Raw genomic sequence first — 22306 nt, forward strand, 5'->3', positions numbered from 1 at the left:
TCCTTCTGATTGTTTAGTATTGTGGGCTGCACTGTTTGCTGTTTTTTTTTTTGTGCTTATTATTTTTGTGTACTGCTGTGGCCTTTGTCTTAAGCTAAAAACATTTGACATTTTCATCAAGTTTAACTGCATGTAAACAGCTCGGCGCGATCTCTTTTCCCCCATGATTTAATGTTTAATGTGCTGGCTACGGATTTTTCACTCGGCCAACGAGAGACATTAAGCCAAATATGTTGAGCACGATCGCATGGCTCTTGTTTTGCTTTATGTCATATGTAAAATGGCCTTTTAACGGCGGCCAATGATGCAGCATTTTTCGGGGGGAATTGGGAACAATAACGGATTGTGTTCACCAGATAGTTAACCCAAATAATAATGGTTAATACAAATAAATATCTAGTGAAATAGGATAGCGTTGGGTCTTATCTAATGTTGCACCTCTGCAGCGGTGCTAAAAATTAGTGCCGAAATCAAGGGCTTATTTTATGTATAATTAGGACAGTTTGTAAGTCCCCGCTAATGAGGCAAATTGCATGCATTTGAAGCATGCACTAGCCCAAAGACATGCCTTTCCAATCGATCCACTAATGATTTTCCGACTCTTATCTAATACATCCTATGTATAATCTATCTCCGAATTTGAGAGCAAGCCCTCTGGGATTCGTCCAGATACGAATTGAATATTTATCAACAACTTTCCCATGGCTAATGGCTTGTTTTCTATTTATAAACTGTTGACTCGAAGCCCAAGGACGATGCTTGTTGTTTAGTGTAGTGTCTGAATCAGCGAGTTGCGTTTCTCGAATGTTTCTACGTTTTACCCCTGCAGTTTGCGTCTTTCGTGTAAGCCAAATTCGCCCGTTGATTTCTTGTGTCATATTTTGGTATCTTAATTTCCGAGTTTTGGCGAGCTGAACGAAACATTTCACACGCAGCCCAAAAAATTGGCGATTGTCTGTTACAGCAGAATGATAAAAGCCGCTCGAGTGCAAAAAGTCGAGAAAAAAAAACCAATGAAATAAAAGACATTGTTGACTTTTCAGCCAGGCTTTTGTTAGTAACTAACACTTTCTTGTCAGGAGGGAAAAATAAAACGACACAGAGACAGCGCGCACAAAACTCGAATTTGGGTCAAACATTATTCAAATACAGCGAGCGGCGACGCTCAACTGAATGAATGAATAGTGAGAGTGGGTCCGAAGACTCCAGCGGGGATTGGGGATCGGGCAACATGGAGCAGGGGGGCGGTCCAGAGGGGCGCACTCCAACGATCCACCGATCGGACAGCTGACCAGCCAGCCAAGCAACCACTCGGCCATTTAGCGCCGTTTGCTGTCCCGCCCGTCGCGTACCGCTTCCAAAATGCATAAAGCGCGCGCTCGGGCTTTTGGCTCGGACTCGGAATCGGAATCGGACTGAAGACATGGCTGGGTTGTGCAGAGGGAGAAATATTTTATATTTTATTTAAAAAACCTTAATACTTTTAGTATTATATACTACTGCCTACTTTAGCTCAGTTCAGAAGATGAGTTACGATTATCTTTCTATCTACCCCATTCAGCAATCCCTACCCCATTTCTCTCTGTGCATGTCTTGGCCATTGGAGGCTCCTAAGTCGGTCGGCTGGTCTATTGGTGTGCTGGTCGGCTGGTCGGCTGGAGCGACTCCAGCCAAGCGACCAAGCTGTTGACCATTTGGCTGCGGCACGTCGTAAGAGTGCTCGATGATATAACCAGGCCCGGGCCAAAAGCGCTAAACAAAACAAAACCCAGCTACTAGCAAATATGTATGCCAAACGGATCGGGGCTGGAGTGGGTTGGATGCGGACTCGGACTCGGATTCGGATTCGGATTCGGCTGGGGCTGGCTTGGATCGGCATGGAGCGGCGTGGAATGGAATGGAATGGCAGGGGCGGAGCAGAAGGGGCACAACGCCGCATACCGCCCGACAGACTGACTTAGTGACTTACTAGCACCTAGAGATGCAAGCGCTTCGTCACGGGGGCGGCAAGTGGGTCGTGATTGGCGAGAAAGCAGTCACGCAGTCGCTAATTTGGGTCAGAAACGCTTGGCCAGCAATTTGTCGAGCAATTAAGTATCCGAAAATGTAATCAAACTGTTTATGCGGAAAATGTGTATAAGTCAGGCAGTTCAGTTGAGGCAGTAGCAAGGGGTAAAGGACTTTAGAAGAATACCTCACTTAGGATCCCATTGCGAAAGCTATACTTCCTTCGGTCACGAGCTCGCCAGGATGAGTGCTAGCCGTGATCCGTGTCACGGAGCCATCGCCAAACGGTGGCGCTGTCTTTGGAGTATCTTCGGGGGCTTTCGCAACTGTTAGTTTTTGTGCATTTTTGCAGCGCTTCGCTGACTTTAGCAGCGCAGCCAGTTAGTCCAGCGCTATATTGGTCGACGGTTGCTTCTTTGGGGCAGCAGTTCTGCCCACTCAGAGGCACGAACACAAACGCAGCGAACATTTGTTTGGCCTAATCACGGGCCGTAATCTTCCACGCGCTTTCTTGTTTGGGCGTGGTTTTTTTGGGTCCCCGGGCCTATCCTTAACCGGTTGCATAGCTTGTATTTTGTGTTTTGGCGGGGGCTACCTCCAAAACTAAGTCCTACATGAGCTCCTCACCTCACACAAAAATGCTGACCATTTGGCAGAGATTTTGGCCCAAAGGCTTCAGATTCGGCTTCTCCTGCTGCCTCCCATTCGCTTTGAAGATTGTAATTGCCTTGTCACGATTTTGATTGTGCAGCTATATCGGTGGATCGCTGTATCGGGGGAATCGGAGGAACCGGGGACTTTTTGATTCCCATTGTATTGCCGTTGACATATTTATCTATTTGTGCTTCCCTTTTCATTTGTTTTTATTCGGGGCACATCAATTTATGGCCCTCTCAAAGGTAAACAGTCGCCAAACGTGCGCTAATTTCCACATGGAATGGATATTTGGTACTTGGGCTTACTTGGAATCTATTTCGTTATAGGATCTTGCCGATTGTGCAATGTGCAACGCTTAGACTAGTCACCGGTGGCATCTGGCTTAACGAGGCTCTGAGGAGGCGGATGTCATGGCGTATACGTGATGTCTTGCAGATTATGTTCGCATTGATGAGATTTGGGGTCTTTGGGAAGCACATAAATATTGATGCATATTTTTACGATTTTAAATACTTTCCTCCTATCTCATATTAACATAGTTGAAAAACCTTAACGACCTGCCCAAATCGGAAACCTCTTCGCTCAGCCCACTTGATCCAAAGTGTTATGTGATCTGTTTTGATTAATGCCTCCAAAGACCATTAAAATGTATAGTAATTGTTTTGATTTTTGGAAAGGGCCACCCAAAAAGTGCGGTTCGAAAGCAGCGCCTTTTATTGTTTTCACCCATTTTGGCGACGTGCGTTTGATTTGTGCCTCAATTTTGTATGCCTACATTTATTTACTTATGCTCGCAGTGCCGCGTGCATAATTTTCCCTAAATTATAATTCATTTGCCAGCCGATCGCCCTTCTGCCTCTTCATCTGCTAGTTGTAGTTGTTGCGGCTGCCGCTGCTGCTGGCGTCGCTGCCGACGGCGATTATGTGATTTTCTTGCCGCAGTTCGTTCGTCATAGCCATTTTATTGTCGTAGTCGCCGCTGCCGCTTCGTTTTCACTTTCTATCGCTCCCCGGCAGCAACAACATCGCAGCAACAACATCGCAGCAGCAGCACGGCAGCAACTTACATGTGTGCATATATTTGTCGACACGCTGACCCAGTTTCTCATACCAACACCAACACCAATACCAATACCCATACAAATACCCATACCAATGCGAGCGGAGGCACACACTGGAATTAATATTATTATGGTTGCTTCGCTTCATTTTCTTGCTGCTTTTCGTGCCTCGGCGTCCGTCTTTCCCCCCTTTCTTGCAGGCAGTTCACCCCCCCCCCCTCCTCCACGCGCAGACACACGTATTTCCATTATCAATTATCGTCGGCCGATCAGCAGATACTCGGCATTATGCAGCATGGCCCACATGCCGCCGCGCTGACAAATAGTCGAAATTGAAATTGAAGTTCGATCGGGGAGCATCGGTTATGCATTTGCCTCAATTGCCCCTTCGGTCATCGGGGATCCGATGAGCACATGGCATCTGTAAGGACCGTAGAGCCCAGTCATGGCGGAGTTGGTGGCTCTTTTGTGGCGGAGGGAGTGCTTTGGGGGGATTTGGGGCCGACTTTCTGCTTCGCTGATTATGTCTGCAACAAAAGCTCTATTAACTACGGAGACGAGACGCTCGCTGGCGATATCGATCAGAATCACGAAAATGTAATGCACATTAACTAAGCATTTTGGACTGCCCTGAGTGAGGAGTCCATCGGCTCAGATCCACATTTAACTGGTAGCAATTTACGGATTGGTACTATTATCATCGTGTATGTTATGATGTTGGATAAACCCTTGAATCATTGGAAAGGTAATCCGCGATCTCAAATCTGACTGAGGATGTATTGTGTGAGTCACTCTGAATCACTGAGTTGCTAATAGGGCCTACTATGTTTGATACTTTCGAGAGCTGAATACTTTTAATCTGCGAAAGGGTATGTACATATTCGTTGCACTCTGCAACTCTGATGGCCGCTTTGCTGTGGTTGGTTGCTGCTGCTGCTGCTGTTGGTCTATTCAACTGCTCGACTCTTCGGCCATCCAAGTATTTGGGTATCCAACTGCCATATTCCTGCCCTACGTCTGAGCCACTTCACGCGTCAATGAAAGCGAAAGGAAAACCGAGTGGAGGAAAAAGCCGGGCTGCAACGGTGAGGAAATGGTAGATATTGGGCAAAACGAGGCTATTTGGCAACAACTGGCCAACAAAGAACCACAGCCAGAGCGGCGTGACTTTTGAGGGGGAGAAATTGAATGGTGCTCCTCAAATTCCGCTGGAGTTTGGGGAAGAAATTAATTTATGCCCGTCGCTGAGTGCAAAAATTAATGTCATACGCATAACGGTGAAGTGAAGTGATGTAACCGCTGTCAACTCAAAAACTTATGAATTTAGGCGGATGGTCGTAGCTTCCCATTTGCATATACGTATATGACAGCACACACTCACACTTGCAGCCTGGCCAAAAGACGAATGTGTGCGTGTGTGTTTAATATGCGGGCAACAACAAAAAGCGGCTACAACTATAAACAAGTTTGCCTATATATCTGTTTTTTTTCGTTTAATAAATAAATAAAATTTGTTGCTGCCTTTCCGTTTGTTTTTTTTTTTAGGCGAAACATGTTAGCATGCAGTTACAAGTGTGTGGCTGTCGGTGCCCCACTCCCCCACTGCCACCAATCACCCCTTTTTCCCACCCTCTTTGGGTGTCCCGCTTGCAAGTTTGCCTGCCTCGCGGTTGTCTACGCTGTTGTTGTTGTTGTTGTTCCTGTTTGTTTGTTTGTTTGCTCAAGACAACACTTCAACACTTGAGTTCAAGTCTTTTTTCTCTTGTGCCGGCTGGGTTTCCTTTCCACAATTTTCACACAGCGAGCACTCCACGGAGTGCACTTTTCATCGGCTCCAGAGGGAGTTATCCACTAGAGAGTCCGGCGATACAAGATACTCAATGGTGTCCATAAAAACGCATTTCCGAATATTAACTGATAATTAAAGATACTAACATATGAAATCTAATGCTCACTGACACTACCTTGTTCAATTTCATACCGCCCAAATCAACATTCGACCTGTAACTTCCGCTTGAGCGCAGCGCATCCGTCAGATAAACTTCCAAATCGCGATCCCAGGGCAAACGCTATTCGAATCCGCTTACGTAACTGACCTAAGTCAGTCGATGTTGCGTCGCCAACTGCTTAACATTTCTTATATAACCATAAACGCTAACTAACTGCCATTTGGCCCACTGAACTGCATCCCATTCATGATTCTTGGCCCAAAACGCACCAGTCACACATGGCGATAAAAGATACAGTATCTGCTGTTTGTTTGTTTGCTTGTTTGTCCGTCCGAGAGATATTTTATTTGTTTCTAATTTTATTCGGCGTTCGACTTCCGTGCTGTGGGTCACATGCGTGACTCGATGTCTTCGATGTGTTCGTGCCGCGGTTTTATTTTCTTCTCTTTTCATTTTCATTTTTGTTTTTGTTTCGGCCGTATTGACAACGTTCGAAGCGTTTTGATTACGCGGCCTTGAAAGTGAAAAGGTGTCGACTTGGCCCGGCCACTTTCGCTTTTTTCTGTTTTCGTTGAGCCAAAAGTAGGGGAAATAAATCAAAACAAGACTTTCTGTCTCTCTGGGTTTCTGGTTTGCGATTGCAATGAACTGATTGAAAGGGACAATGGTGTGATTTGTTACTTCGCATCGATCAAATATATGCAGTAATCGAGTGGTAAGAATTCAGCGAACTGCAATTAACTTTGGAATTCCACTCAAAACATCCCTAGACTACAGTAGTAAAAAAAAGCTCGGCTTGCCAATCTTAAGAACACGGCCTGCTGTCTGCAATTACAAACTTAAATACCAATTAAGACCGAGTGTTGGTTCTGACGCTTTTCGGCGTTGTCTTGGCCCTATCAAATGCCAAGTATCTGTGCCCACGCGACACCCACTAAAATCGGTCTTTAGCTTTAGTTCCCTCGCAGGGTTATGGTGTTTTGGCCTGCAGTCGGCGTTGCTCATTTACATAAAGTCCGGGCAAAAGGCTGGCCAACTGCGAGTTAATTGTCGAGGCAACCTCATTTCATAAGCAGTTGCATTAACAGTTAAAAACACATTTTATTTTATTTGCCGCTGTTTTATTTTCCTTCGTTTTTCTCGCTGGCTGGAGGCAATTAAATAACACGGGCCAGGCAGCTAACATAGCTAACAGGGCGAGCGATTATATAAGGCCTTAACTACCCCGAAAATATAATCGTAATAATATTACATACGCTTATGCTTATGCATTTTTCTTTAGTTCGGCTAACCGATTGCAACAGATTCGCTTAATTGTTGTCTTTCCCCCTTTTATTTTAGCCAAAATGAAATCAAATGAAATGAAATGAAATGAAATGGGAGACCCGAACATCAGCCATTTTTCCTGCGGGTGCAGTTCCGTTAACGGTTATTAACTACGCACAACGCAGCGAGACGAAGAAGCTCGGAGTTAGGCGACAACAGGTGAGATGAGCTGGTAACCGCAGCTAAATGGAAATGCTTTTGATGCCATCATTTCTGCTCTTCGCGTAATCACAAAGCCCCAAACTCGTCGTCGCCTGCGTCATCGGTGGCTGTACCAGTTACATGGACTACATTTCGAGATGGGACCCCAAAACGACTCTCATCGGATCCGATCTCCATCGCCATCTCCGTCCAACCAGTTAACCAGTCGTAAACCGGAACTGGCCCGCATAACGGTAAGCAGACAAAGCCCGATCTTCAGAGCCAGTGATACCTGGGCTTCCCCTCCACCTACCCGCCAAAACTCTCACTCTCACCTGGGAGTCTCCTGCATTATTCATCCAAATTGGTGGCAGAGACAGAGGCAGCGACAGCGGCAGAGGCAATATCCACGACCACATTGCTGGGGCATTTTCAAAGTCTTCCTCTTGACCTTGGACTCGGCAACACGGCAACTTGTCGTCGTCGTCGTAGCCGCTGCAGCTGTGTTGGTAGTGGTACTGTACTGTAGTGGTGGTAGCGGTGGTAGTGGCGGCCACCCAAACCAAAGTGGTTGGAAAGCAGCGCCAAAAGCGTGTGCCACAAAAGAAAGCCAAACCACTTTTACTTTCAAGCTCAAGCCGGCGAAATGAGGCAATGGCATTGCAAACTCGGCGGCTGCGGCTTATGATTTTGGCGCCAAAATCAAGTGCACACGAAATGAAATAGGAAGCAACCTAAACAACATACAACTAGCACTAGCATAAAAGCGTTAATAAAATCACTCTAAAATTAGATTTTAATTTTAAATTTAGGATGAATCCCAGAAAGGCAAAGACAACAAGTTGCTGGTTTCCAAAAAGCGAAGAGCGAAGAAACCGAAATCTTCAGGGACACACCATCCTAAGAAAGTAACTCAACTTTCACACCTGTGAATCACTAAGTGCCTGCCCACAGGAAGCCATCAAGTAATTGACCCACTTACACTGTGCAGTACAAACAAACCTTATTGTTCCCGCAATCAAATCAACCTTTTTTTTTGTTATCGTTAACCACATTTTCCCTTTACAATGTCCCGAGTTCCTCATCTCGAAAACCGAGGAGCCAAAGAACACGCTCCACTTCCCCAATCGCAGTGATATGAAAAGTATTGTGATCTTGACATGTTTGAGCATAATATACAACACATGATTTCACGACTAGTTTGCAGATTTGTGTACACATACTAATTACATTCAAATGTAATTCATTTTATTTCACTTATTTATTTATTTGTTGGCAGTCCGCGCGGCCTCTTGCTTTCTGGCATTTTGGCGGCTGCTATGAGAAATGCGACGCAGAAAACCAGAAACCACACATACGAGTATTATGCCCGATCTCATTGTTCTCTGTGGATAGGAATGAACCTTTTTTTGGTGCTATTTTTATGCGAAAATAAATGGACTCGGACTCGAGAACTTTGGGGATGGCCTGCAGAGCCAAAGCGGCAATGACAAATTCGAGAAATGGCCAGAGATACGCAAGTATCTTTCGTATTTCTATGAATGGCATGTAGTTTAAATTAAGATACTTTATCCCTCGGATACCCAAGGCATGGGATTCTTTCTTTTCAGGAGCTATATCCTCATCTAACTACAATAGCTTGTATATTCCACTGCTTGGTGTTTCTGGTAGAGATCCATCAATATGCCAGTGCTTTAAAGAAGCATTCCCAGTTTGTTTTATCTCCTTTCGTATGGAAAGACACATTTTATGAAGTTGCTGCAGCATTGTTTAGACATTAAAGCCCAAAAAGCGTTTCGTTTCTTTTATTTTCTTTTTGCCATTACTAGCCGAAGTTGCAACACACTGGCGATGCTCGAAGATACTTTTGTTTGCCAGCCTCGTCGCTGCATCATCAGCTGCACATGATAATGAAAACTGCTCGTGGATCGGGCCATAAGTGCTGACCTACTTAACAGTGGGCCCCGGGTGGGCGAATGGCAAGGGGCGGGGCAGGGGCTGGGCGGCCGGAAGGGGAAAAGCGCTAGGAAGACCGAATGGGAAATAGACACCGTCTAAACAGCGTCAGATCGCAGATACACATATCCAGACATACACATTCCACCGCCACAAATGCACAAACATATTCCTCTTTTCCGACATGATTGGCTCAGGGAAGGGGGGTGAGGGGGTGGGTGGAGGCCCAGTCTGGTGGAGTCTATTTTACAGCTGCTGACCCACTTTTCCCAAAGTCAAGAAAATGTGTGTTGCTCTGTCTGTTGTTGTTCCTGCAGCATAGAACATTTCTTTCAATGCGCCCAATCAAAAAGAGCCCAAAAATTGAAAGTGAATTCTGGTGTTGGGCTGCTGCAGCCCCCAACCCCCCGAAACCACCCCACCCCATCCCCCAGCCAATCCCCCCCCCGGCGAAGAACTCAGCAATGCCGCCGAGCAAACAACAAACAGCACCAGCAACAACAATTAACAACAATTCAATTTTAAGGGAGCATTACATACACACTTGGCCGCATTTACACGGAGAGAAAAGGGCAGATACTATTTCAATAAATAACAAGATAATAACTTTACAATTCTTCTTTAAGTTGAGAGCCTTATAACCTGCCAAAAAATAGTATGAAAGTACACACTTATGGGTCATTTCTCTCTGTGTACATATTTCTTTATGACTTCAGGGCGCATATTTGGGTTTGTTTGTATGCCGTCGTTTGTATCTGTGTGCAGTAAAGGAAAAATGTTCAAAATTGGGTCAATTTGTTGTTGCTGCTCTGTTTTTCTCTTTTTTTTTTTTTTGGTGGGGCGTTCTGCTTGCAACAAGTGTCTGGCCCTTCGCCTCGGCAGCCATCTCTTTCGCTCAGCGGACGCAGGTCTTGCCCTAAGATAAGTAACCGCCCGCCACCCGTACCACTTCCCCTGCCCCTTAAAGGCCAACAACACCCCCCACATCCCCCCGGAAGATTGATAAAGACGGCGACGCCAACGCGCAGCTGAAAATAGAAGCGCGCGCAGCTTTCTTGGAAGACTTCGTTTTTTTGACTTTTCGAAAAGGGCGCCCCTTGTAAATTTGGACGCACCAACACACAGATACGCCTTGATTAGCCATGTGTGCGTGTGTTGGCGTTGAGATTATTTTCTAGCATTTTTTATATTTTTATTGTTGCTGCTGCTGGGCCTGTAAGAAAAGTAGGCCAATGGGTCTTTGGGTGAGTGGTTTAGATTTAGTTTTGGTTTGGTTCGGTTTTGTTGTGTCTCGCCCTCTTCCTCTCGCTTTCTTTTGATTTGCTATTTTATTTGGTTGGCCTTTATTCTATTCACTTCGAATTACCACTCATCGTTGCACCTGGTTGTATTTGTGATTATATTTTTATAATATTCTATTAACTATTTACTCCCTACGCACGGTAGGGGAATTCCTGGCTTCTGCATTTTAGGTTTCTCGCTACAAGCCACGATTAGTTAGTTAGTTAGTGGAGATTAAAACTCCTTCGATGTTAACCCTTTTACTTTTACTTTCCGCCCTTTTTCTTAAGTGTTAATGGCCAAGTAGGCACATAAACTGCTTTAATATTCCCCTAAGGTGGGCCACTTTTTCCCAAATACATACTTTGCATACATACTTTTACTACGCGTAAACTTATTTCTTTTTAATGTGCGCTGGAGCTGCGTAATTGTTTCAAATGGCAGTGTCGACTGATTGGACCGAGAGAAGGTAAATGGATGGATAGCATTTCCACTCGACGTAAGTTGCGTAAGGAAAGTTGGGGAGAAGGCGAAAGGGGGGATGCGATATCATTTTCGCTGTGGGTCGCTGTGGCTGCACAATCTATTCGATGATTTACCATCTGGCCATCGTAGCAAATGTCTCTATTTCGCGTAGCTCGCTTGATTTATAACGGAAAATTCGTTTAGGCAAAACAAAACGCTAAACAATTTTTGTGGGCCACGTTAATAAGCGCAACATAACGAACATAATATCTTAACTTGGTCATCAGGCAGAGCAGACAGCCCAACAAAAGAAAAGGCATCTTTAAAGCAGCAACAACAGCACTCGGCTTGGCCCATTACATAACCCCCACACTCGGCCACAGATACACTCACAGATGCAGATACAGATACAAGCGCAGATACATGCCGTTCCTACGAGAGCGGAGCCGAATCTCAGCCAGCCAGAGCTTCAGCTGGCTTTTTAGCCTGGCTCCCCGAGTCTGCTTTTACACTATGCGATCGGTCCAACATGATGGCGTATGGCGTATGGCGTCGTCGAAAAGAAAATAGTCAATGTATTGTGGAGGGAAAACAACAAAGCGCGAAGAAAAAGATTGTGGTGCTACACTGCGAGAAGAGGGGCTAAAGTGAATATGTTGCATATTTTAGGTGGCAGGAGCTTGACTTGCACAGGAAAAATTCAAATACTTTGTGCTCAAATATCTTAAAAATATTCATGACAGTTGGTTCTCCTTTTGCAGCTCAACTTTTCTTCGAGTGGAGCTAGATGGGCCATTGTTGTTGCGGCGGCTGTATTAGATAGCAAAAGTCAGTCTGCGTCGAAGTCGGAGTCGGCATAGAAAGTGAAACCACCGCGTTGGCCACACGATCGTCGTTGCCAGGCGAACGGCAGCACAAAGGAGAGGGAACGAAGCCCGGCTCTAAGATATAAGCCAAACAACTAACTATTACTCAATCTGTGCTAAAAAGAAAAATAGAGATAGATGAATAGATGTAAAGTTGGTCTCTGCCTCTCTCTTTCCCTCGAACTCTTCCCTCTCTCTCTCTCTCTCTCTATCTCTCTGTTTCTTGCGGCACGAAAATAAAAGTGAAGTAACCCACTTTTTCCGTTATGGTTTTTATAGTCGCTGCAGCTAAAGTCGAGATGTTGGAGCCACAACAATGCGGAGCGGACGAAGTGGAACTGGAGTGTGAAAGATGGATTGGATGACAACGGAATCGAGATGGATTGAAACCGGGATCTGGAGCTGGAGCTGAAGCTGATTGGAGGTCCAATCTGCCAAGCTTAAGCTCGATCATGTAACCCAACATCGTATCTGTGATTAGTGTTGATTCCATTGATATCCAGTTACTTTGGCATATGATTCAATATATTCTGTTTGGATATGTAAGCGAATAAAAAACTGATGCTAATCTTATAAAATCCTAATTATTGTCATACTTAATAGAATCTTTATTAATTCCTTCATAAATCTCTTTGCCCGTCGTTAAGTGTCCCAGCCTTCTTTCATGGCGGCAATTAGCATTTATCAGCGCGGCGTACAGGTGAGACAGAAAGAAGTGTGTTTGCTGCCTCGTCTGCCCGTTGCAGTTGCGAGTCGCGAATTTATCACTTCTCGCTGCCGCCGCTCATAACTCATACGCCTCGTTGCCGCGGCGCCTAGTTGGGCAGTAATTGTGCGGCAATTTCTGAGCGCTTGCCAAAACGCAGATGCATTCGGCATTCGGCAGGAATCCCGCTGCAGGGGGCGAACTTTCTCCGTAAGCTGCTTAGAACCCTTATCAAAGTCAGGCTTAAATGGGATTGGGATGGATTTCGGTTGTGGCTGCGGTTTGTGGCTACCGAGCGACACCCACAAGTTCGAAGCAATTTCACTTTTGGGCCCAGAGTGCATGCGCAATTAGCTTTCATCAATCAAAGTGCTCAACAATGCAGCTAGACAAATTGGACGCACGCAGCAGCAGCAGCAGCAGCAGCAGTTGGCCAAGATACAGATACGGATGGAAAGAAAGTTTTGACCAAAAGGGCTTAGCCCGAGCCCAAATGTCTGTAAGTGATTATCTGCCCCAGGTCGGCATGCGTTTTTTGGCTCTCTGGCTCCGTGGCTCTGTGGCTTTTGTTTGGGCTTTCTCTGGCGCGTTAATTTGTCGGTTTCTCGAGTTGCATTAATTCTTTTTCGCTTTGTCGTTTATAAATTTGCTTTTCGTTTCGGGTTTGTCTTACTGTCAAATTGTGTCAACACGGCCGCCTTGCGATTGTCTGGGGTCCTCCACTTCGCCCTCCTTCCTCCCTGCAATTGGCCCAGTGTCGCGCCTGGCAGCCCGAAATGCATTGCCTTGTCGTATTTGTCCCATCGGAAGACAGCGAAGACAGCGAAGACAGAAGACGGCGGACAGAAGAAAGACCCTGCCCTCCCAATGCGGTGGTGGTGCGTCTCTTTCTGGTCTTCGCCCAGCGTATCGTTTTGTCGCCCAAGTATGGCCGACATTTAATTAGACACTTTTTGGCAGGGCTTTTGCATCAAATTGTGGCTAGGGCTAATTGCAGATTGGTAGTTGAACTGTGGAAATTAAGAAGTTATCTGAAATTCATTTGGGTTTTAGTCAAAACGCACGACAAGCCGATTCTTTGTATAAGGTAAATTTTATTTAATTTGTTTAGATTTGCTTTACAGTTTTCTTTGTTTGTGTATATTTAATTTACGAATATATAAATTAAAATGAGAACATTGCGTTTGCCTTACAATTAATAGCATTCATATCTTCTACGCTCTCGGAAGCGAACCCGTGGAATTCGCTACAAGTTGGTTGATTTCGGGAGGCTTTCCTCTGGGGATTGTGCAGGTAAAGCGATGCTTGATTCTCCGACTTACGAACTAGAGATTTGCTAATGTTGTGTGTCAAGCAGGGCTGGGCGTGGGAGTGGGCGTGGCATCAAGCATAGAGCGAAGCCGCACACCGTCGAGAACTGTACACATTTGAATTAGATGTATAAATAGTTAATAGGTTTTGAAGTTTGTATTTTCGTTCTTCGTTCCTGCGTGTTATTCTTTTTTACATTAATATTTTTAACATTTTTCTTTGGCTTAACTTTATGATAGATATAATGTATAAGATTATGTATAAAAACGTGCGAAATATATATGTTACAGTCGTTAAGAATTAGAATTAAGTACAAAAATATGCTTTACAGTGATAACAAGAAATGGGGACAGAGTAAATGTACAAGGAATGCCACAGCGATCGGCAGAAGAGTTTGGTCTCCAAGCGATGCAGCGGCCCACCAACTTGGCGCGACCGCTCCATCGTCTACGGCCAGAGAGGACAATGAGGAGCAGGAGGAGAATGAACCTTACGAGCTACCCACACAGCATTTGTATCTTTGATTTAGCAGAGTCTCGCTCACACGCACACACTTACGGCTGGAGCACTCACACACTCATACACACACACACACGAGCACTCAAGCATTCAAGCACTCACGCACACACAGAACTCGCAGGACACTGGCTTTAGCTGGCAGCGGCTACAGCGAGTGTTCGTTGGTGTTGAGGAAGCTGCGGCAGACGCGGCTCACTTCGGGATTGGCGTGGTTCATTAGCTGCATGTAGATCTGCTTGTGTAGCTGCAGCTCGTTGGTCATCTCACCAAGCTGCCGAATGAGGGCGTCCTTCTCCTTGAGCAGGCTCTTCACGCGCTCCTCCACCTCGCGGGAGCGCACCTTAGCCTTCTCCCGGCTCTTGCGCACCGCTATGTTGTTCCGCTCCCGCCGCCTGCGGTACTCATCCGTGCCCTTGTCCACATGCTTGTTGCTGTGCTTGCGGTGCTGCTGCTGTTGCTGGTGCTGCTGATGCTGCTGCTGCGCGTGCAGCTTGCTGTGCTGCTTGAGCAGATTGTGTGCTCCTGCTGCGGCCGCCAGGTGGGGCAGGTTGTGGTGCGCCAGGACGTTGGCCGTCGTCAGGTTGGTGAACTGGCTGCCGTTGCTGCTGCCCGTGCTGCCGTTGCTCCCGTTGCTGCTGGGCGTGGTGTTGCCTCCGTTGAGTGGGTTTCCGCCCCCGGTCAAGCCATTCGCCCCCGATCCGTAGCCGTTGTACAGGCCTGCTCCATTGCCCATGAAGGCGGCCTGCTGGCTAGCCGCCTCCTGCAGGTGCCGCCTGTACTCGGGGTCGATGGGCTCCTCCTTGATCGTGCTGGAGTCGGAGCCCACGGAGCTGTTCTCGTCGCTGGAATTGTTGTAGGTGGCGTGCACGGGCTGCGGCATGTAGGCCAGGGCGCCTCCTGCTCCGCCACCGCCTCCCCTGCCCCCGTAGCCGTGCTGGTTCCGCAGGGTCTGCTGCTGCAGGACCTTCGCCGCCGCCGAGACCATTCCGCTCGGCGGCAGGGTGGCCGAGAGTCCGCCCGGACTGGTCACCATGTCGCTGAAGATGCCCAGCGTTTCCGTGTCCCTGAACTGGTCGTCTATCAGGTGCTGCAGGTCGAGCGTGATCTCCTGGGTGGTCAGCTCGTCCAGGTCCGTCTGAGTGGAGTACTGCTGCAGCATCTGCTTCTGCAGCAGGTTGTTGTTGCTGCCCAATGCGGCGACCTGTTGCATCTGGTGCATGGCGTGCTGCTTGACCAGGAGTGCCGCGTCCTGCGACGTGTTGTTGTTCGCATCGGTAGTCTGCTGCTGGGGTTGCTGCTGCTGCTGTTGTTGCTGCTGCTGTTGCTGCTGCTGTTGCTGCTGCTGTTGTTGCTGCTGCTGCTGCGCCGTGGACATGGCCGTCAGTGTGATCTGGCCAATGGTGGCCTGCTGCAGGGGAGGCTCCTTCTTGAGGTCCAGCTGGGCCAATGTCTGAACGGCATCGGCGTACATCTGCGGCGACTCCATGTTCAGCATTTTCAGTTGCGCGAAGGAGGGTAGAATCTTGATTCCTTGTAGAGCGTTAATTTTGGCTGTTTTTAGAGTTCAGATTTGGGAATAAACTTTTGCTCGTTTGGCGCCTAAAGCATTGCACTGAGGTAAGAAGTGGGTCTTTGGAAATGTTCGACTCGGATAGCTCGCTATTCCGTATGCTTCATCTTAGGCTGCCTGGGTGGTCACTGCAGCCGAGCATCGTACTATTGCTTATTATGTTTCCGATTCTTAGCGCAAAATGTTTTATTCAGTTTGTTTACTTTGTTAACTCGACACTGCACTTCTCCGGCCGCACGCGTTCGAACGACTGAAGTGCCGCGGCAGTGATGCAACAGATTTTATACGAGACGGCCTGACGACTGCCGTTGGCTAGTACTCTCGTACTCGTACACGTACGTGTGCTGGTGTTAGAAACGCTCCTGAAGAACCGTTAGCTGAGCGAGCTTTTCTTCGATTTGGATTTTCTTGGCCAGCGGAGAGCGCGCGTCCGTCGCCGACGAGTGGTAAATTGTAACTGTGACAAAACGCGAACGCGAACGCGGCAAAGTGAAAAAGTCTTTGGCGCAGCGACGCAGCCGAAGAAAAAGAAAATGAGCGGCCAGCGCATGTAACACACACACACACACACATTCACTCGTACCGCTCCACACCGAAGCCCCAAGCGTTGCCGTCGCCGTCGCCGTTACAGCAAAGCAAAGGCGGCAGCAGCACAGCACAGCACGAGCAGAGCAAAAGCAAAGCAAGAGCAGGCAAAGCACAAGTAAGCCAGGCAAAGGCAAAGGCAACTACCTGTGGATGAGAGCGAGAGCCGCGATCAGGTAAAAAAGCAAGAGTTTTCCCAATCACTTTTACTCTCGTCGCAAGGCAATTCACTGGGCCATTCTTGTGGTTGCTGTGCGGGCCAAAAGCACGAATGCAAGCAAAGTGCATTTGGTACGAAGCTGGGAGATACTTCTTCAGTTTCCGGAACTTAATATCATATTTGATAGGATAATTACATTTTTTATATAGAATTTATTACATTTATACATGTTCCACATAAGTTAGTTTAGATATTAGTTTAGATATTAATTGTTTAATTAAGACCCCATCCTAGAATCCAGTATTAGTTATGCGCTGATGCAGTGAATTTCATGATAAAACTCAATGCAACGCACGATCGCGTGACGTCACACAAAAGGGAGCCCCAAGGCACCCACACAAGCTCAAGCGAGCACAGACACCAGCAGCGCGCGACGTCGGCAGCGCAGCCAGCGCTCATTATTCCTTGGCTCTCGCTTTCGTTTTCATTTTCATTTTCGGTTCCGTCGCTTTTGCTTTTTTTGGGAGAAGAGCCGCACAGCCGCAGCGAGAAGCAACAACACCACGCCCGCACACACCGGCACTCCGCTGCGTAACCCCCGACCCCCATTTTGGGGCCTTGCCCACTCCGATTTGTGTTTGGGCTTCGACTCGCTTTGCGCCTTAGAAATACAGAAAAGCAAAAAAAAACACAGAAGTGCAGTTACTTGGTGGATCGGGGGATTGGGGGCTTGGGGATTGGGGCCTGTTTTTGGCGCGCATGCGTGACTGCGCAGTGGAAGCGCAACGCATCGCGGAGCTTTCACGTAATAGGCAGCGACGTCTTATTAAAATTAAGACTGTGTTATGAAATTCATAAAAATTAGCACGGCTCGTAGTTTTGTTTATTTAAATGCAGCGATTTGTGAAGTCGCCTTCTCCACTTTTCCCCCATTGGCGCTCTTCTGCTTGGTGCTCACTCCGCTAACTCTGCTCACTCTGCTGACTCTCCTGAGTTTTCGAGTCTGCAATTTGGGTCAAGTTGTCGTTTACTTTCCGAAGGTGCGTCCCCTGCTTTCGGCCCCGCCTCTCGCCCCCGTCTTCTGCCTTCGTGTATGTACCTTTTGTTTACCCGGACTTTATTAATCATACGCCCCGTGCGCCGTTGCACGATAAGAGGGTATTCCGCTGTCGATGACAGGACAGCCACTTTTCTTCGCTTATCAGTCAAGCTATTGCAGCGAATCGGAAATATCGCCGATATCGATGACTGCATCGAGATTGTGCAAAAGTGCTTCCTTGTGCGTCCACAAAGATATTCTTCTGGTCGGGTGTATTTCAAAACGCATTCAACGCACCCTTATTGTTCTTGGGGGATTGCATTGTGCGGTCTGGTTACCCAAGAACTGATTCCATATCGATCGATGGGAAAGGTGATGAAATCTGCAATTTAAATGAGGCAAGATCGATCCATGTGCACCTTATCTTATCAGATTGTTTATGGAGAAACTACTGGTTAAATGGGATTAAAGCAAAGCAAAGTCATTTATTTATTTGCTTATCCTCCTGCTAACTGGAATCGTCCAAGGCTTACCTAAAGTTACCTATTTATAAAAACTTGAAAGCATAAATTTTTTAAAATAAATTTAAAAAAAAAACACTTCAAATTAGCAAGTAGGTGGACTGGCTATAAATACCAGCCCTTTGGCCAACAAGAAGGTGTTAGCCCTGATAAGATTAAAAACGCAAATACCATTGGCCCCCAGTAATTTCACTTTTTAAAATTGAGTAGGGTATTCATAGAGATGCTAGCATAAATCATAGATATTTACCCATTGATACCAAACTTGGAGAAAGTCTAGCAGATAAGCAGCTCTTTATCACCTTGATCCATTTCAGCGTTTTCCCAAAAGGGAAATTGTAGGCGTATTTATCTGCCGTCGACAACGCCCACGCGCAAAGTGCCTAAGAGTTTTATTTATATATTTTGGCAAACGACTGATAAGACGGCCAAAAGCCGCGAATTCGTAAACAAAACAAATACGAGTAGCGGCCACAATTCACAATTCACAACTGGCGTTCGTTGCACTCTGCAAAAAGTTGTCTGACACATGCGAAACTCCGACTGAATTGTGTTTATAAACACGGCCATAATTGGGAGTTTTGGCCAATGATTTCTAGACGGCGTTGTGTTTTGTTTTGTCTTCATTTTATTCGCCACTCGCAGTCAACTTATCTCGATGACGCGTAGCCAATTTAACTCTGCACTTCCTCAAATCCGAGCTCAATCGAAGTGAACTCGAGTCGATGGGGTTGGGTTACACACTCGCTTCATTCTCACGGCCTTGTTTATAGGAAAGACCTTTCTAGGAAGCTTTTTTGTTTTGGTGCGGTGAATTTTGTACTGATAGAATAGATATTAATTCCATAAGTACGCTTCTTTATTGACTCATCGCAGCAGATAAGTTCATACTTTTCACAAAACCCAGTTAGCCAAAACTCCGGTGGTTTCCACCTAATTGCAGTGTACTTAACACCATTTAAATGCAACCAGTTCGACGACCCCAAACTCTTTTCCAAAGGGGATTCTCGTGCTTTTGCGCTTCACTTCTGTAATTCTGACTCTACTTCCACAGAAAACGAGCCCGTTCCCTGTCGCCGTGTGCTGATGAGTACAGAAATTAATAATATTTAGTGCTGATGCGAGGCGATTCGGCAATGAAAGTCGGCTCTTCGGCGAAAACTTTTCGCTGCCCGCTGCTTAGAAAAGTCTTGCCAATTAATAGGAGCGTGAGAATAAAACGCGCGAGCCATCGAGTTCAACCAAAAATAACAAATATTTCAATTATTATATTTTAATCTAATCAAATTTTAAAACATCATTTTGTTTCATTGTTGTCCATGTGTAATTATATTTATAACAATAAAATCTATTTTAAAAATTATGTAAAACTTAAGCATATATTAACTTACTACTTATTTTCAAAGCTATTAGCAAATGGCGCGTAGAAAGTTAAAATACGTTTGAACAATTTGAATTTGAATTTAAGCAGCGCTTGTAAAGCAGTTTTATATCGATAGGTATACTGCTTGCTTAAAAGTTCTCCGATAACTTATGTGGCGCCATCTAGGCAAGAAGTTATGAGTATATGGTGCACTGCTTGGGAAAGGTGACCTGCTTGTCAGTTGGCGCCAATTCATGCAATTCAAAATCTGAAAATACGGCAAGTAATATATTTTAATCATTTATATTAGGTAAAAAGACTTATGTATAGTATTGATAAAAACAAAAGTATTTTATATACGATCCGAGGGAATTTTTGAAATTTCTTAAGTAAATTGTAAGCTGAGCGTTGGTATTTATTGTTCGCCTCTCACCTTTGCGCCCATTTCCATGCTGCCCATCGCCCGATCCTCGAAAATACATCGAAAAAGCAGCCCGATGAGCCCACAACTCATCCTATGGGATGCCTAACTACCTTTGGCATGCGATCGATGGCCCGACGACAAACGCATTGATTGAAATAGTTTATTTGCAGGCCAACAGTGAGTGACCGGCTCTTGGGCCCTCGATTGTGTTGCCTTTTTGTGCCTTCCTCATATTATTTGTGATGTTGGCAGAGCGCAGAGATAATGATGACGAGCTGCCAGGCCGGCCAGAGGCCAAGGAGCCTGGCCAGAGTCCGCTGGTCCACCCCCTTGCGGACTCTGGTGGGGATTGGGGGGCCGCATAGTGGCCGGGGCACGACTGATTGGGATGCCTGGTGAAGCGACGTGCGCAGAATTGACATTTTGTGTGTGCATTTGTGCATTTGTGCATTTGCGCACAGTGGGCGCGATAAGGTCGCACAGTCCGCTTCCAGGCGACTCCGACCACTGCTCTGATTTCCAGGCAAAAGTCAAAGCCGGGCACAAATTAAAAATGCCCCACAATTGCCCGCGAGTTTGAGATCGGGAACGAGAACGAGATCGATCGGGCGATCGATCGACAGCTTCTGCACTGCCAGTGGAATTTTCATATGAGCGCTTGATTTCAGCAAAATTACATACTTGTAATTTTAAAATGCTGCCGAGTGCCGAGAGAGTTGAAAAGCAACAGCACAAAAAAACGCCAAGCATCGCCGAGTCCAGGAATTTTAACCCCAAGTCGCACTGGCAGTCTGAATCTCAGTCCGAGTTCCCGATCCCCATCCCCATCCCGAGTCGTCTTCTTCCAACTGATCACTTACGCACATTTTATCACAGCCAAACTGGAGACATCGCTGTGTGAGCCTCCTCCTCCAACTCCCTCGGCTGGATCGAATCCCGATCCCCCCAATCCCCCTTCGGTTGCTGCGCAGCTTGACAATAAGTGGCTCGCAGTCAGATGGGCAGATCGAATGGTGGCTACCTTTTAGTTCAATGATCTTCGCTAGTTGTTGCAGAATCCCAACTCCAAACTCATCCAGAATGCTGGACGAGTCACTTGAATCACTTGCTAGATATTTTGGTAAAGGCGATTTCCTCTAACTTTTAGTAATAATTGATGTTTCATATTGTAGTGTGGTGCTCCAGTCCAAACTACCCCACATACCCCCTAGCTAGCAGGGAGGAAAAAATAAGTTACCGTTCTACGCGCTGAAATTTGTTGTGCCATCGACGATCCGCAGATCCCAAGCTGCTGTGCTCCACCGTTGGCAGTTGGCAGTTTGCAGTCTGCAGTCTGCAGTCCGCTGCTTTCCGTTCTGATGGCCTCAGCCAGTGGACCGTCTGCGTCGATCCTCCGCCTCCACCTCCATCTCCCGTCTCCCGTCTCCTTGTCCGCCGTTGTTGTCAGTTGGAGACCGAGTACAAGCGACCATAGATCGCTGGCAATCGATCAAGTATTTCGCGTACATTATCCGAGATGCGTGGGATAATTCTGTTCTAATTTGTAGAGGCCCCGAGCTCCAGTGCCTTTGGCCTCTGGACTCTGAGTTCTGGGCTTTGGGCTCGACTTGGCCAAAAGTGCCTCGAGGAGCCCACTTCCATGCGAGGCACGCACCGACCCATCTGCGCCTGCCTTCTGATTTTCATAATTAATATTGGGTGAATTAAAATGCGCGGAAGGCGAGGAAGTTAGAACCGCGTGCTCGGGAGGAGGGGAAGTTAAGGGAAGGGCAGGCGGTTCCGAACTTCCTGCACTTGTCACCGTGAAAAGACGCGGCACCACCTGCATGCAAATGAGCCGGACTACCGGTAATCAGGTGAAACGGTCACGACCTGTTAATCGTTTTATGATTGTAGCGGTGCTTTTGTTTCCTGTGCACAAACGGTACTTGCACTTCGGCCCAAAAGAAAACCAATGCCCAGAACTGAGAACTGAGAACAGAGAACTGAGAAGCGAAATCGTAAGGCCAAAACCCCCAGCTTTTCCTTTTGTTTTCGCCCAGGGAGCCGCAATTTTATTTAAATTGTAACACAAGCGACCAGACAATTGCCCCGAAGTCTCGCAGAGCTCGATCCTGATTTCGATTCCGATCCCGATCCCGATTCTCAACCCAATCCAATCCCTACTCCCTGCTCCTTATGCGTTATTCATGAGGCAAAAACATTGCGATCGCCTGTACCAATTGCCAATTGGTTCGACTTTTGAGCTGGCGTTGGCGGTTTTCTCTGCCGGCTTTGTCAATCTCAGGCTTTTGGCTTAGTGCGCTGGAGCAGGAGCAGGAGTTGCAGTTGGACCTGGCTTGGTTAAGTGGTTCATTGTCACCCCAGCGCCCAATTAGACACCTGAGTTTCTTGGCCAC

General features: G+C 46.7%; 1 protein-coding gene and 2 long non-coding RNA genes across 6 annotated transcripts; 1 reads left to right on the forward strand and 2 right to left on the reverse strand.

Moving 5' to 3' along the window:
- Positions 1-6996: 6996 nt before the first annotated feature.
- Positions 6997-12247, forward strand: lncRNA:CR44810 (long non-coding RNA:CR44810). Of its 3 annotated transcripts, NR_124724.1 has the most exons (4): positions 6997-7159; positions 7237-7395; positions 11605-11857; positions 11989-12247. It is a non-coding gene; the product is annotated as a long non-coding RNA:CR44810 (long non-coding RNA). The 3 variants fall into 3 exon arrangements; NR_124725.1 differs by lacking the exons at positions 6997-7159; positions 7237-7395 and having other exon boundaries at positions 10971-11857; NR_124726.1 differs by lacking the exons at positions 6997-7159; positions 7237-7395 and having other exon boundaries at positions 11700-11857.
- A 1244-nt stretch (positions 12248-13491) lies between these two features.
- Positions 13492-16277, reverse strand: slbo (slow border cells). Of its 2 annotated transcripts, none has more exons than NM_079119.3 (1): positions 13492-16277. In NM_079119.3, the coding sequence occupies exon 1, from the start codon at positions 15738-15740 to the stop codon at positions 14391-14393; it is 1350 nt and encodes a 449-aa protein (NP_523843.1). In that variant the 5' UTR covers positions 15741-16277; the 3' UTR covers positions 13492-14390. The 2 variants fall into 2 exon arrangements, with proteins under 2 accessions (NP_523843.1, NP_001286836.1); NM_001299907.1 differs by having other exon boundaries at positions 13492-16072.
- Positions 16278-16754: 477 nt separating this feature from the next.
- On the reverse strand, positions 16755-17946 carry lncRNA:CR44282 (long non-coding RNA:CR44282). The gene has a single exon (NR_124727.1). It is a non-coding gene; the product is annotated as a long non-coding RNA:CR44282 (long non-coding RNA).
- Positions 17947-22306: the final 4360 nt, after the last annotated feature.

The sequence above is a fragment of the Drosophila melanogaster genome, chromosome 2R (assembly GCF_000001215.4).
Source record: "Drosophila melanogaster chromosome 2R".
Taxonomy (NCBI): domain Eukaryota; kingdom Metazoa; phylum Arthropoda; class Insecta; order Diptera; family Drosophilidae; genus Drosophila; species Drosophila melanogaster.